The sequence below is a fragment of the Brachionichthys hirsutus genome, unplaced genomic scaffold (genome assembly GCF_040956055.1).
Source record: "Brachionichthys hirsutus isolate HB-005 unplaced genomic scaffold, CSIRO-AGI_Bhir_v1 contig_301, whole genome shotgun sequence".
Lineage (NCBI taxonomy): Eukaryota > Metazoa > Chordata > Actinopteri > Lophiiformes > Brachionichthyidae > Brachionichthys > Brachionichthys hirsutus.
Window position 1 is genome coordinate 71,648 of NW_027180376.1, and position 16,028 is coordinate 87,675.

The 16,028-nt window shown below is 43.5% G+C and overlaps 2 protein-coding genes across 4 annotated transcripts in view; both read right to left on the reverse strand.

Annotated features, from left to right (window-relative positions):
* Positions 1–1,334, reverse strand: part of LOC137914269 (semaphorin-3A-like) — a 47,775-nt gene extending 46,441 nt beyond the window's left edge. The window contains exons 1-2 of the mRNA XM_068757874.1: positions 1,203–1,334; positions 166–237 (exon numbers count right to left, since the gene is read on the reverse strand). Coding sequence (XP_068613975.1) covers positions 166–237; positions 1,203–1,334 — 204 coding nt within the window. The remainder of the gene's footprint in view (positions 1–165; positions 238–1,202) is intronic.
* Positions 1,335–7,517: 6,183 nt separating this feature from the next.
* LOC137914268 (rho-related GTP-binding protein RhoA-B-like) lies at positions 7,518–15,760 on the reverse strand. Of its 3 annotated transcripts, none has more exons than XM_068757870.1 (5): positions 15,672–15,760; positions 11,669–11,826; positions 9,991–10,111; positions 8,595–8,725; positions 7,518–7,717 (listed from the first exon to the last, which is right to left on the reverse strand). In XM_068757870.1, the coding sequence occupies exons 2-5, from the start codon at positions 11,822–11,824 to the stop codon at positions 7,544–7,546; spliced, it is 582 nt and encodes a 193-aa protein (XP_068613971.1). In that variant the 5' UTR covers positions 11,825–11,826; positions 15,672–15,760; the 3' UTR covers positions 7,518–7,543. The 3 variants fall into 3 exon arrangements, with proteins under 3 accessions (XP_068613971.1, XP_068613972.1, XP_068613973.1); XM_068757871.1 differs by lacking the exon at positions 15,672–15,760 and adding an exon at positions 13,030–13,123; XM_068757872.1 differs by lacking the exon at positions 15,672–15,760 and having other exon boundaries at positions 11,669–11,839.
* Between the last annotated feature and the right edge of the window lie 268 nt (positions 15,761–16,028).

The window sequence follows — 16,028 nt, forward strand, 5'->3', positions numbered from 1 at the left end:
TCTAGCTAGATTGCAATCAATGATAAAGCTCGCTTTGATCACAAACTGAAAATAATCAATAATCAAAAGTTTTTAGAATTAAACATGAAACTGTGGGACAAAAAAATTATCACCGAAAAAATATGGTTCAGATTGTGTGCGTCTCCAAAATAGAGTCAGGGATACGACGGCCTCCCTCTCAGTGGTGTGAGACTTTGCTGCCACCTTCTGCTTCTTTCCGGCACTCACCTGAACAAGCTGTCGCGAAAAACACATGCATGAGATTTAGATGGAAATCATCATCTTTAAAATTGCATTTTCAAGTCTTTTCCACACACTGAAGTCTCTAAAACATTCCCAGAGTCCAAACGTCGAAAACTGAAAGTGTCGTAGAACAGGAAAAGTAAACTTTATCTATTCTGGTTTGAACAATGACAGAATAATACCGCTCGAGGTCCGTGTTAGATCGAGAAACTTTATTCCATTGCGTGTACCAAGGGATAAGAAATAAATCATTCGGTATGGTTCAGAATGTGTTTAAACTAAAATATTTATTTGAAAACGGCCGCTGTTTAGACGATGGTCAAAAAATGTAGACGGCAGAGCAGAGCACAAAGTGGTGGAGGCTGCAGAATGAAGAGCGTCATAGGGCTTTCAGGGATGAAGCGTGACCCGGGAGAAGATACATGGACGTTGTGAGGGAGACCTTGAGTGTGGCTGGTGTTGGGGATGATGATGCAAAGGACAGGGTGTTAATTTACCGTGGCGACCCAGTAGGCGCGATGGGACGAACAACGCTGGCGCGTCAGCACTGTGTCCAGTGCACAAGTGTGCAATTAATATTGATTATAAAAAGCTATTCATATTCAGCTGTCTTTACTTTTGTACAAGGTGTAGCCAGACACAAACAGAGCAATGTAGAGCGTCTGCTGTCCAGTGCAGTGAAGAATGCAGCGAGTTGTACATTGGGACGAGAACAAACAACCAACCGCCCACAAGCTCAACACAGCAGAGCTGACTCCTCAAGACAAGACTGCACCTTAAATACACCCTAAAGACACCTTAAAGACACCTTAAAGACACAGGACACCAAACGGATTTTATATCTTATAAGAAATAATTATATATTTGTGTATGTATTTACGTAGTAGATGTATATTCAGGATCAGCACTGAACAGCTCCATAGGTAGTTGGCTATATATGGAGCTGTCCAGGGCTGAACCTGAATGTTAACTTCAGCACTGGACAGCTCCATAGGTAGCCGGTTCTCTTTGGGAGACCCCAATAGAGAACCCCCCGTGTCTGCGTGGGTTCTCTCCGGGTTCTCCGACTTCCTCCCCACCACCAAAAACATGCGAATTAGGCGAATTGGTTATACTGAAATTGCCCATGAGTGTGTGTGTGAATGATTGTCTCGTGTGTGTGCGGCCCTGCATTGAACTGGCACCATGTCCAGGGTGTGCCCCGCCTCTCACCCGCTGACTGCTGTGACTGGCTGCAGCACGAGCCACGGACCCGGTAACAGGCAAAACATTTGAGATGAATGAATGAATATTGTGAAGGAGAACGTACGGTACTGCAGCGAGTTCATGCGGACGTATTCTCGGCCTGACGTCCTTCATCAACATGCTTTTTAGTCGGTCACGTTCACGTTGTTCGTTCTTCTTCTGCTCCATGTCTTTTGTAGATTATTTCAAGCTGCTGGTGAACTGCAAAAGAAAAGAAGAAAGAAAGGCGACAACTTGTAGAATTCTAGAAAAGTTGAAATTATTACATCAGGATCAGAAGAGCTGGAACTATTCCCCTCACAAATTGAAGCTATTGTTGATTTGCTTTGCGTATTTTTGTAAGGTAGGAAAGATATTTCCATGTTCCAACAACCTTTTGTCCTGCAAATGAGGGAATAACGGATGTCGTTTAGCTACTCCAGTTGAGGTTGGGACGGCTGCTTTTGTACGCGATAAATAGCTTGAATAAACGTGCCTTTTTCCACAACTTTCCTAAAGTGCGTCCGTGCGTAAAGTTGCCTTCCGTCGTGTAAATTGAGCCCAGGACTTGACAAATGTGTTTATAATGAAACAAAATGTATTGACATGTTGCGGGTTCGTTGATGGAGATTACATTGTTTGCCAGTGCTGTGCCTTTTGGATTTCTGCTTTGCTCCCATTCATGGATCGTTCTCGGAAATGTGTGAATTAATCCATTTTTAGTGTGTTATTTCATATGATTGAACACTTTGGTTAATACAATCCCACATAAACATTTTAACTCTGAATTTTATTACATACAAATTTGCTATAATTTACATGCCAACTTTTGAGCATTTAAGCAAACAAGCAACATTTGAACCCTTCACATGAACAACTTCACTCAGCAAACAAGTGGAGAAAATTATATTATACAAAGATGATCATAGTTTAAGTAAGAGACAGGAATTGAATAAAGATTAAATATTATTTCACAGGCTAATGTTGGGTTTACAGCATGCAAGTTTTCCCATCTTTTTTTCATTTTGTTTACCTGCAATGATTTTAGATCTACAGCAGAGGTCACTGTTGAGTGACCAACACAGTGTCAACACAGTGTCGACACGTAATGTGTCAATACGCTCCTTGAGGTATCATTAACCCATCACTACCCAGTAGTAGTTATACTGTAGTAGCAGCCCGATAAATACATAAATACATAAATAAATAACTGAAGTTCATTGTAAAAAGAAAATTGCGGAAAGAAGGCAGGTCTCCTTAATTTTAGAATCTCGTAGTCTGGGAAAATATTGCATGTACATGAACCCTTTTGGAGTACCGGTAGTCATGTTACATCCAGACAGTGTAATATATGAGTATAAAAAGTATAATGCATAAACACAATTACAATGACTACAAGCAGGCTTTACACAAAAATAAGATGACGTTTTAGACATTTAATTAAATTGAAATAATAAATAAACCAGAGCTCTCTCTCTCTCCGCCCTCGCTCGATGCAGATTACCGAATTAAATGATGATAGGTTCTCGTGTAGCCCGCCCCGCCCCCCTGTCCAATAGCGCCCTCCCATTGGTCAGGTTCTTCATTCTTCTTCTTTATCCCATTGGACAAATCGGAAAGGGTGTTGAGCTGATATTGGTGAAATATAGTTGCGCTCCAAAGGGGCTAAAAATAGGACGGTATATAAAGCCAGCCGTTTCGCTGCTTTGCGTGATTCTCCTCTCGGCCGGCGGCCGCGGGAGGGAGACGGAGAGAAGGAGAGAAGGAGAGAAGGAGAGAAGGAGTTAATGGCACCTCCTTTCAGTGCAGCCCTGACGCAAGTGTTGGTTCACAGGCTGGCTCTCCTTTACGCGCCGACGCCCAGCCGTCAGTGTTGGGTGGAGGAGGCAGTGACGCGCTTCCTTCCTCCTTCTCTCCGGGAGCGTCTCCCTTTTAGACCGAGTTCTTCCCCAAAGCAAAGTTTTGCACACAAATAATGAGCTTTGAATAATCAAGACATGTGACAGACAGTAAGCTTCACTGTGAATGCTGTCTATCAGTCATAACCGGTGTGTAAATGGAAAGGGAATTGTTTTTACAAACATTATTTTAGGTTTAAAGCTGAAAAATTCTGTTAATCAATAAACCAGAAAAGTTTAAATAGCCCAAAAAAACACATCATGCAAGTGGTTTCCTTAATAATATATAATAAATGAGACTGAAATCTCTAAATAATTGAATCTCTTGATTAAAGTGTTTTTAGTTCTTTGCTATGCACAGCCTCAGGAAGCAGCTTCCTGCAGCCCATTCCTCCTGGACCAGATCCTCCATTTCAGAAATATTCCTGCAGGTTTATAGGCTGCAACCATCTTCTTCAACTCCCCAGATATATATATATATATATATATATATATATATATATATATATTTGCCTGAATTCAATCATATGGCCGCCTCTCCAGAATGACTCGGAACATTTTCTGAAACCAATGCCTTTGATGGACTTTCAGGAATGTTTGGGATCACAGTCCGTTTGTAACATCAAATGACAACCTTCCAGTTTCCTCACAGATGGAGAGGCGTTTCTTTCTCGGAGCTCCTCCTCCCTGATGGAATCCATCTTACACTCAAAGTTGTGCTTCAGCATGTGCTTCGTTCTTCATCCTCCAGACCCATAGGCACCCAAATGTCTGTGTTGTTTTGTTTCCCCCCACCCAGATGGCTTTAGCATACTGAGATGCGATTCAGGGGATTGATTAATTCTACGTATACTGATTAAAAGTAGTCTTAAATGTGAGACAGATTATATTGTCTTGTTGATCTATTTCAGGGACAGGCAACCGTTTTCATGACACGTGCTACTCTCCAATATACTCAAGCCCGAAGTGCCAGCCCTTATTTCTTTAATAAAATAATTTGTAAATGATCTTTTACATTCTCTGAAATCCATCCACCGTGCCTCCTGTAATCCATTCATTTGGAAGCTCTCGGCTGTTATCTATCTACCCATTCCATAAAACATCCTCTATACTAGAGGATGTGTTTTATAGGGTCTATATCTCACCTGCTAGCATGTTCACCCAAAATAACTTATTTTAAAAGTGAAGTGAGGTGCAAGAAAGACATGGGTGAACATGCTAGCAGGTGAGATATAGACCCTATAAAACACATCCTCTAGTATAGAGGATGTGTATAGTATAGAGGATATGTTTTATGTGGTGTATATATATTAGAAAGTGTGAGATCTGTGCTGCATGTGGAAAAGACTTCATATGGCCAAATGTATGTTCCTAAAAGTCCGGCTCACTGTCGGTTCCTGTTTCATTTCAACTCACACATAATCCAGTTTATTCTTGGATTTAAACTCAATAGTTCCGTGCTTTTCCGTAGACCTCCGCAACATCCAGCATCACCCCACACAGGCTGAAACCGCCTCGATTTAACATCCCACACACTCCTTCCTCCTGCAGCGCCGACCTGCCACACTGCTGGCTGCTTTTCTTAGCGGTGTGCTGGTGCTTAGTGTTCAGCCAGAAATTCTCTTAATGGTTCTAGTTCTACTCACCTGCGGAGATGAGAAATTGTTTTTGCTTCTTAAGTAAAAGGCCACATGACAATAATGATGATGCGTTAGTCTTATATAGTGCTTTTCTGATGTGTATGATATTAAATATTCCAAAGAATCAACAGCACGAAGGTCCTGGGTTCAAATCCTCCCTCAAACTTAAGATAAGCAGTTAAGAAAATGAAAAATGAACATCACCCGCATTTGTTTTGATTAATATACTGCATATTCTTCAGCTTTAATTGAAAATGATTTTTCACCTTCCCTCCTAACTTGACTGACAATCCCTCACTGCGTTACTTGTACCGGCGTTGAGGCTGAAGACAAAGCGTCTAGTTCATCAAAGCAGCCATCATTCATTCATTCTTCATGTGTATTGATTGAAATTGAGAGCTCTTCCCCATCACCCCACTGAGACCACAATGAATAGGACCTAAAGCATTAGAGAAAGTAATTTATTACACAAACCAGAGCTAGTTTACAAATACAGTTTCCAGTCCCGTGCGTGTTTGTATATCCAGTATGAACAAACCCACATCTCATATTTACAGACTGCCCGGTTTTCCACTTCCTTTGTTTACATCACTGGTTCATCATCCAAATTAAGGATTTAAAAATACAATAAAATGTAGAAATCAGAATTTGTACATGATCGGGAGACATAAATGTGATTCTCTTTTCATTGTAGTTTGTGTGAAAACAAACAGAAGAGCTAGGGTGTGGTCCTAGCGACGCTCCAGACTGTCCGAAAACAGCATCAGACAGGAGTGACTGACGGCGATTCAGAACCAATCACAAAACCAGCAAAGTCAGCTAAAGCACACAAGAATCATAAACTAAAGCAACACATAATCAGTCCCCTCGTCTTCCGGCTCTTATTTTAAATACTGACATAACATATTTGACTTCTTTAAAAGCAGGAAGTAAAGTATAAAAACAACAAGAGCAGGTTACTGGAAGAGGCTCCTCCCTGGAGGCCAGAAAGAACAGGAGGCGACAAAACGGTCGGGAGAGCTCGAGTCTGGCCGCAGAGAGTCAGGGAAGGCTTCTGGCAGATAAATCCAAAACATCACTGGCCTTCCTGAACCACTTTTTTACGGCAACCCAAAGGACCCAAATTAAAACAATTCCAACAACGCACATGCTTAATGCTCACTGGGCTTCCCAACATGACTAATTCCTGCAATTCCCTGCACAACATTCCGGATATAAAGGTTGGGATGTTCCTTTTAATTGTTAAAGCAGGTACCAACAGAACACCAATAAGGCAGGGATACATATGGTTAAACCCAGGCACGTTTGTAACCCTCAAACATTAACTAAGGATAAATAATGGTTGCTCATCCCCAAATATGGGCATCAGTAATGTGCATGTAAACAAATCTCTCCTCCCCTTGTTCTTTTGTCCTGGTCTGAAACCTGGAGACGATGAGGACCAGCAACCGGCTGTGTGGGAAGGGACGGGATGGGATGGGAGCAGAGCTAGCTCAGGTTGCCCTCTGCAGGGCAGGAAGCTACCACTGTCACCCAGCAGAGACACGGTTAAATTCAGCCCAAAGAAATTTAGCATCAGGGCAAAGATGATCACCTCCTAAAGTAGACCAACCCACCCTCGGCAAAAATGTGGGTAGAGTTTAATTTGTAGCCTCGAGACTACGCTGCTACTTTTAAAGTTTACTTCTGCACAGCCTCCTACAGCACTGCTATAGGCCAGGCGGTGTTTGATTTACAGACAAAATCATTTCCTTTACAACCAAAACAAAGGTCAAATTTGATATCAATCGAAACTGAAATCATCTGCAGTTTATATGCAAACGGAGCATTTGTGTTCCTGTTTGAGAGAACGCTGCAATGGGCCGGGCCAGCGTGTCCGTCATGGGGTCGGGAGAACTCAAACACCGCAGCTGTAAATGCCTTTAAAAGAAGGAATCCTCTTGGGGACTGACAGATTCATGTTGGGAGCACCATTTTGCCAGTGCTTTGTCTCCTGTGCTTCGCTCTTCCCATCCCTCCAGCCCACCTCCACACAGCGCCGAGCTCCAGGCGTGGCCAGTGCACCGGTGGCTGTTGCTCATTCACGTGCTGACTGTTTGCCCCAACCCAAATGCCAAGTCATTCAGGCAGGAAACTAAACCATGCTTTATGTAGTCCACACTGAACATAGCAACTTCAACATCCCATAATTCACCAGGAGATTTACCCGTTCCCCCCCCCCCCCCCCCAATTAGCTCGATTTTTAGAAAGGATCTTTATCAGTGTGGATGTTTGGCTCGTGTCAATTTCCCACCTGCATCGTAACGAGGCCAATAGCAGTCGTCCCATCGCTGCCCTGCCATCGGTCCTTCTACCCGCCCACCCCTCCATCATAACCTCCCAAACCCAAGTCCAGGGTGAATTCAGTCCACCATACAGCCGGTTTACAGCGGCAGGCTTTTACTGCACTGTTGCCCCTCCCTCCCGCGCCCATATAGTAATCCCACCCCCCCCCCCGGTACAATAGCCCAGAGGAAGTCTGTCCAAATGTTGGTCACTTTACAGCAGAACACATTTACTGCTCTTCTTGCCACGACGGGCCTGCAGCGCCGCCCTGGTGGCCATCTCAAACACCTCTCGCACGCCGTCCTTGGTCTTGGCAGAGCACTCCATGTAGCCGAACGCTGCGATTCGTCCGGCCATATCCCTGCCCTCCTCTGTCCTCACGGGCTCCTATTGGGCGAAGGGGAAAACCAACAGTTTGGTTTAGAACCGTTTCGTCTCTATCCAGACAGATCCCCAAAATACACTAGTAATGTTAACACTTTGTAGGAAATGCGGTTACAATGTCACTAAAAGGACCAAACACGCCCCCCATGGTCCTTTGGGGGCATCAGCCCTCTGTTAATGCATGAATGACAAATGTACACAAAAACATTTCGGAGAGCATTCCAGAGGCACTAGAACAATTCTCTCCATTGAATAGACGAAGCCTTAGAGGAGGTATGTTCTAGTTAGTTTACGGTTATCGAGGTAAACAGACACGTTTCTCTGCAAGATTCTTTCCACGCTGCCAGAAACTAATTTACTTTTGAGCTTGTGCGTGGAGAAAGAGACGTTCAGATGCATTCCGTCCACATAGGACTCATCTGTATTCTGGTTGTGTTTGCGCTGCACCGATACCGGCGCAGTTTCATGCGTTTGTCATTTTTTAGGAATGAGCACCAATAGTCACACAATACAACGCTATTGTAATACTAAACCAAAGACCTCCATTTACATCACCGCTCGTACTAAAATATGCATAGTAATCTCTGTAGAGACGCGTGTCCCTTTCAACGATTTTCACCTCGATATCCTGTTGCATAACGCGTTACACGAGTTTTATTGTGGTTATTCTGTTTATTACACCTGAAAAGAAATCCATAAATACTCCCTACTATGACGATCTCAAGTTCCTCATTTGCGTCCTGAGATGGATGCTCTTCTTAAAGTTACAGGTCATTTTATTATCCTAACTTATTTTCAAACAGGATACACGCAGCTTTCCTACTTTGGTTATTTTAAAAAGGGATACTACTAGGGGTACAGAAGAACAATAAAGCAGTACCTGCTTCATCTTGGCCAGCTCTCGCCGTGTGTGCTCGTCATTGCGCAGGTCTTTCTTGTTTCCTACCAGGATGATGGGAACGTTGGGACAGAAATGTTTGACCTCTGGGGTCCACTTCTCTGGAATGTTCTCTGTGAAAGGAAAAACGACCAGCGCAGGATGGATTAACAACTCTATTTTCAAAATAGGTCTCAACATTGCGTCTTAGTCAGATGCTGCTCATTTCCTCTGCAGGAATGATGAGTACACGTTATGTTACTTCACGCTTTTTCTTTAGGGTTAGGCCCTCCCCTAAATATTTATGATAGGGGAAACACCGCTGAGTATTTAGCGAGTGTCTGCAGAGTCTTTGAGAGGACGAGGTAGGATTTCCCTTTGTAACGTGGATTTCATTCTGATCCAACTACGTAGCCTTTTAGAGTCTGCTACAGCATTATTTTCTCCTGAAATACCTTGATTTAAGATAATCTCCTCTCACCAAGTTTGACAGAAAATCAGGTGTTTATTTGTTGACAGCGGAGACAGCCGGTCTTTGAATCACAGTACAATCAGATGAATGAAGCTATGTGTTTCAAAGCAAGGAGAATTATACGGGTACTATTCGGTTCCAGCAACCTGGCTGGAAGTCGGAATGGATGCAATTCAGAACGGGTTTTTGCACGTCGCTCAGATCGTAACTCGGACGGTACCTGCATCTCCACAGCAACTAGCAATTAAGTTAACTGTTCTAGATTCAGCTTTATTATTTGGTTTGCTTGTCATTCATTCCGTGAATGTGCGCTGAACACTAATGTTAACAATAGATCGCACTTTAAAAAAAAAACATTTTAGAATCGAAGCAGGGTATCAGAATTTATAAAATTTAAATTATTCTACAGCCTCCGGAATAAATCAGAAACAACTGCCAGAGGTCTTAAATTCATTCATGTTTCGTCAGGTCAAAGTTCAGTGCAGAGCCTGCTCCAGCACAGGTGTAAACGTAAATATACTTTGATTTTAACAATGTGGGCTAAACGGTCACCGGAGATGAATACAGGAACATTAGATTGCTTGCATATTTTCCAGCGCCGCACAAACAGCACTATACCCATTCTTTCCTTGCGACAGCCGACTGTTTATTGTCTGTGCATGCAGACGCCAGACTAAAAAACAGGAAATGCTGCCATTCTGTCCCGTCACAGAAACGGACAATGGAACCTCGACGACAGCTTATACAACAGTATTTTGATTAGACTAACACCTACAAGATAATCTCACAATTTAATTTAAAATACGCATAAACTAGCTACTTCTGAAGATGAAACATAGGACATAGGGGGAGTCGTGCATAATAAGAAAAAAAAAAGAGGCTGTGCGGGTATTCAATGCGGTTCCGTGGGTGTGGTGTGGTTCGTACCCAGGCTGTCAGGGCTGTCTATGGAGAAGCACATGAGGATGACATCAGTGTCAGGATAAGAAAGAGGCCTGAGCCTGTCGTAGTCCTCCTGACCTGCAGTGTCCCACAGGGCCAACTCCACCTGACAAATGAATCGGGGGTAGAGGAAAGCAAAATGAGAAGGAGGAGGAAGGAAAAACATCCATATAAATTCTGTTCAGAGATTGTGTTTAAATCAGCCCATAAACTAAGAAGTACACAAGTAGTGCAGCTGAATGACACACAACTGCTACAATGTGCACTTTTTATTCTTAAATAACCAGGTCAAGGCCTCTAACTACCTACAATTACCGTGGCTCTCAGTGTGGTCCTACCAGGAACGGTGCAGTGATCCGAGGCCTACTACAACAGCAAAAACCCTAAAACAACTCAAAATGTTGATGTCTCCTTCCATATTTGGACTCACTGCATCACTGCGAGTCCCATTTATTTGGAGCTTTTGGCCCTCAGTTTTATGCGACCCTGAGAAACAGCTGAAACTACCACCTCCAGTGGTGAACCAGCTCTTAAAGCACTTAGTGACCTAGCGAGACACTCCAGGCGCTATTATGGGAAAGTAAACCAGAACAAGACATTTAGGGAAAACGGCATCCTCCTCAGATGCACAGAGGGCTAGAAAAGATTCAACATTAAGCCACAAAGACGTCTTGAGCTGCAGTTTCCCAGAATAGTAGTGACTCATCAATGAACAGGCACCATGTTCTGGGATACAGCGGATATTTACATCGAAATCACACATGAACACTATCAGAGTGTTCGTCTCCAGCCACAGAACGAGAAACCACCAGCATAAAATTAGACACAAGACACTCACAACTGTAGTTTATTGCAACGACTGAACACACAAATATTTGACCTTTCAGTTTACAAAGGTCCGTTGTGGGGCTTAAGAAAGCAATTTGCAGAAAGAAAATGGCTGTAGATGACTGTTGAATATGAAGGAATGTGTGAAAGTGGCGCAGCAGATTTTTATCAACACTCGCTCAATTTGCCTTGAAGGAAGAATTAAAGTGCTGAGCATGATAAAACTCCCAGGAAACAAATTCAGCCCTGCTAGCAGCCCAAGAAGCATTGCTAAAAGATGTTCTGTGACGTTCACGGGCACGGCAACATGCGTTTTCAGCTGACCTATCATTTTTGAACAAATGATGTGGAATTCCGAAGGGGGCTATGCCTCCCTGAACCTGAGAGCTCCTCAGTAATTTAACTCACTCCAAATAACCTATTTGGAGTGAAATTGATGAGTTGTGAAGTGAAATGCTATGAGCATTGTCATTGGTCTAAATTTTATTCGTACAATCCCCAATCCAATATCAAACAAGCTAAAGTTATTTGATATTGCTGTTCACGGAAAACACATTGCGAAATTGAGTTGACAAAAGCTAATTTTCGATGACAATAAAAATAAGGTACTCAACCCCCCCCTAAAAATTTCTCAAAGGATTTAGATAATTCACAGAATTCAGATTCAATTTGCATTCAGACTGACTCTTCTGATCAGCGAAAACGCATCTGTGTATTTAGCACAGTGTGGTACAATCACGCTGAATTAGAGATAGGCTGGAATAAATTACTGTACCCAGAGGCACCACACATTAAGGATGGAAAGGCTGATAATAGGATCACTGAAATGTCTCACCTGTTTGCAGTCCACCTCTATGTCAGCAACGTAGTTCTCAAACACAGTTGGGACGTAAACCTCAGGGAACTGGTCCTTGCTGAAGACGATCAGAAGGCAGGTCTTTCCACAGGCTCCATCGCCCACGATCACCAACTTCTTACGGATGGCTGCCATCCCTACAGGAAGACACGTCGAACAAGGTACAGCGGACGATTGCAGAGAGAATATGGCAAGAACCAGATTCAGCAGCCATTACAGAAGGGTATTGAACAGTCCAATTCAGAACAAACAAAGACAAACTATACCAGACATCATGGCAGGAAAATAGAAACTGGTTTCCAAACTGAGGTTACTCTCAGAGAGTGTGCCGGAAGACGAACGGAAAAATATCTCCAAACAGCAACGATCATATTTTTTACTTTAATGTTGAGGTTTCCTCATCTAAAGATAGAAGCCTGAAAGAAAAAGCAGGATACCAGCTCACATTTGGGCGCTTTTAAAGGAAAGGGCTGAGAATGTGTGTCGACACAAACCTGAAATCACAAACTCTCTCTATGCCAACTGCATCCTGAATTAAAGATTGAGCTCAAACTGAACTCTTTCGTTTTGTGTGAATGACAAAACCATTGTTGACGCCACAATAAAAAGGATAAATTCCCTGGCTGTGATGTACGTTAACGTCATGGTAAGAGGCGGAGAGGGGACTTTTTAGAATTCTGGTCCGTCATTACACAGCAACATACAGGCGTCGGACACTAATAGATCGACACACAACATGATGCACACGAATGGGAAGTGAGATTTATCTGAGGTTCAAGACATTTATATCTGGAAAGACCCAACAGACTTGTCAGTGCGAGTCTGAGAAAAAGCTTGCCAAACTTTGAAAGGGGAAGTTGGGGCAATCGAGATCCTCGCCGACTTCTGTCACTGGCTGACAGCAGTTCACACCACTTCAAATTTGAGAAAGACTTTCTACAAAAAGACACCAAAAACAGTAACTAGGTATAATTCTACCGCATTCCCTACACAATGTAACACACAAGCTTTGCGACCGTTAAATTGTGACCCAACAACTGAAAAGAACCACAGCTGTGTTACTTCTAACAGAGCGTGATCAAAACATGAAACAGGATTTCCCTTCGTACATGAACAGGAAGCAGTCCAAACAGCTCCAGTTGCCGGTTATGGAAACAGACACAATCACTTTATTCACCAACTTAATGGAAAAAGCACACCATTTGTCACGGGCTCAGAGACACAACTTTCACACCCACACAGCGTATTTACCAGCTACGACAGAAGGAACACATAGAAAGGCAATAAATCAAGGCGCATTCTCTTCGAGTCCATACAGCACTGTTCAGTCTCAACGTTACCTCCACAGTCTGGAATCTCAATCGCAGTCAGGGAGCGTGTTGGTTAACACCCATTATATTTCTGGAAACATCAGCCAAACCAAACTAATTCTATTCCTGGGGCAGAAACACGGCGAGATCATTCCTTGTGGAAATTTGACTAGAGCTGTGCGATAATGCGGTAAGGAGGGGAAAAAAAGCCTTTGGCTGTCATTATCGTAAAGACGTTGCGAAACATTTTCAGTTCTTTCAGATATTTTAAAGACCGTCAGTTATTGCTTCATTTTAAAATTTATTTAGACCTTTTTTTGTCTGAAGAACAAACCAATGGGAGGTGCTGCAAGCACCCTGGAAATGATAGATGAATGCTCCAAGTAGGACAGTTGTGTCAAAAAAGATTAGACCATTCCCTTCTCCATGGGGGGGGGGAATAAGACATAGAATGGGGGCAGTCGTAGCCTGAAGGTAGCTGTATGGTCAATGTTTAAAATGGTTGACTAATGGCTGAAATGGGCGAAGAACATAATGCGTCCTTCTTCCAACAAATGATGTTGCAGTCCATCAGGAAATGACCTAAAGTCAAACATTATTCTTTAGGAAGCGGAAAGCCAGCATTAATCTGTGTCATTGTAGATTATCATTATCATTGTAGATAATGCGCTAATCATTTACCGATTACTTTTCATGTACAAAGGTCGATAGGTTTATTTCAGAAGGTGCAATGAAACACTTGGTGGTTTTCAATGTGAATAAAGAGTACTTTCCAAATGTAACAAGATCTAATGGCCCAAAAATGTATAAATAAGAAGATTAAAGAAATCACACAAGTGAAGGATACACAAGTACAGACAAGGATACACGCTTACCGCATGCTATGTACGCTTTATTACAACGTGTATAAACAGAGCCAATGTTCTGATACACCTCATCTGTAGTTTAACTTCAAAGATGGCTGCGTACCCTGTAAAACGCCCCCCCCCCCAATATTTAACAGCGAGTCTGCCAATTAAACCTACTTCTGTATCCATCATTACATTTTCAACAAAAACTCAAAACTACTGAGCTTTGTTGACCATTTCTGAGGAACTGCGTGTTCTCCCTCGCTTCCTTGTAATGACACAATGTTCAACGGGTTATCAAAAAAGGTTAATGTGTGCTTGATGATTCATCGGCACGTCCTTTGGAAAAGACGACGTTGCATCAAAAAGCTTGTGCGTTTTCGCTGGGAAACACCCCAGAATGAGTCCTTGGCGTGAAGCGTTAGCTCCAGCGTCATGACGACCGACTACAGGCTGATTAATACCAGTTTCTGAGACAGACCTTTTCTTTGAACGCCTGACACGCATTCCAGTGGGCAGATGAATACCAATAATGTGAAAGGGACATTAAAAATAAAAAAGGTTTGTCTTTCCTGGTTTTGTGCCAAACTAAAGGGCAAAGGCCTTTGATTATTAGGAGACTTTGAAGGACAGATGTTTCACGTAGACATCGAATGAAGGTTTTACCCGTGGCTGTTCAAACAAGTCTGCTTATCCTGCATGATTTGTTTCCGTCCTGGCACCGTACGGTGATTACACATTGTACGGGGTTTTACGTCTTGAAATGTTCCTCAAACACACACGTTTTTATGCGAGCCTGGGCAAACGACACAATAAAAGCATACTGCTGCCACACCCACCGGCTTTCGCTCGCTGTCGCAGCCTCCAAGTACAACTCACACACAGAACACCGTCAGACCCGTCGTTAATAAATATATAACATTCTAATAGTGTCATTCAGTCCTTTCTTTTCGACATCCGTCTTTGACTAGCCGACACAAACGATCGATAAAAGTTATGCGTCTCTTTTGAGAGGTTCCAGTGTTGGGTCAAGCATCATGTTAAAAATCAGCTCCCGACTGGGTGGGTCCCCAGAAAGATGGCGTCATCACACAGGCAACAGATGGCTAGTGTGTCCGCAGTGGAAGAATGGGTGGGTGGGCCAAATCCAAACGACCCCCCCCCCCCCCCCCCAAATGTAAAAATAAGACTTTACAGAGGCAGAAACATGACAGGAGAAACCGCAAAGCTCGAGTCCCTTCAAATAGGCCGTGTGCCTGACTGCTACGGGCGCGTCACACAAACCAGCAAAATTAGGAAATGGAGGCTTTTTCGTTTAAACACAACACAATGAATCATTAATTTGTGCCACGTCTAGTCCGGACATTTTTATGGAGAACACCGGAGGAAAAGCATTCAGTGAATATTTAACTAGCACAATAGCCATTCAAGAAGTGGCACCGATCCGTGGGGAAGCCGCCTGGTCAGACCAGCCGGGGGGGGGGGGGGGGGGGGGGTGGCTCATTGTTTGAATTCGACCGGATCTCCAACCATTACGGTTCAGCGTAACGGTTGGATCAATGCGCAGTGCTGAAGCCCAGCTGCGGGAGTTACAGCACTCGGCGTACCACGAGTCTCTCTCGCCGGGGCGCTGAAAATGAGGTCGGCCGAAGGAAACGCTAGTCTAGCTATCGCGGGCTAACCTCGCTAGCCGCTAGCTCTGATAACCACGACACCCTAAAAGCCACGGACAACTTTTACAATGGCCGCGTATGTCTTTAAACCAAACAGTGCGGGATAAGTTGCACATAATAAAACCAAATGTATGGACAAAAGTCGTTTTACCTGTCGTTTACGTGGCTCGCGGAGGGATATCTTCTGTTTCCTGGGGCAGAGTTGCTTTATCGACCCCTCGAGCAGCTCGCTGCTTCCGCTTAGCCTCAATTCAATGAATGAATTACTGGACGGGAGCGCGCAGTCAGGGTTTGTAGCCGGAGGCGAGGGGGAGGGGTGACTGGCACGAGCCTGAGAGCCACACCTGCGCGGGCACGGAGAGAACGAGCGCTGAGAAAGCCTAGGGCTTTATTACCACTGAATGAGGATCTGTAACGCGCCGCGCGTGTAACTACAATCTATTATAAGACACGACATAGCCAAATCTGGGAAGAGCAATATTTATCGATTTTAAACCGAAAGATACAG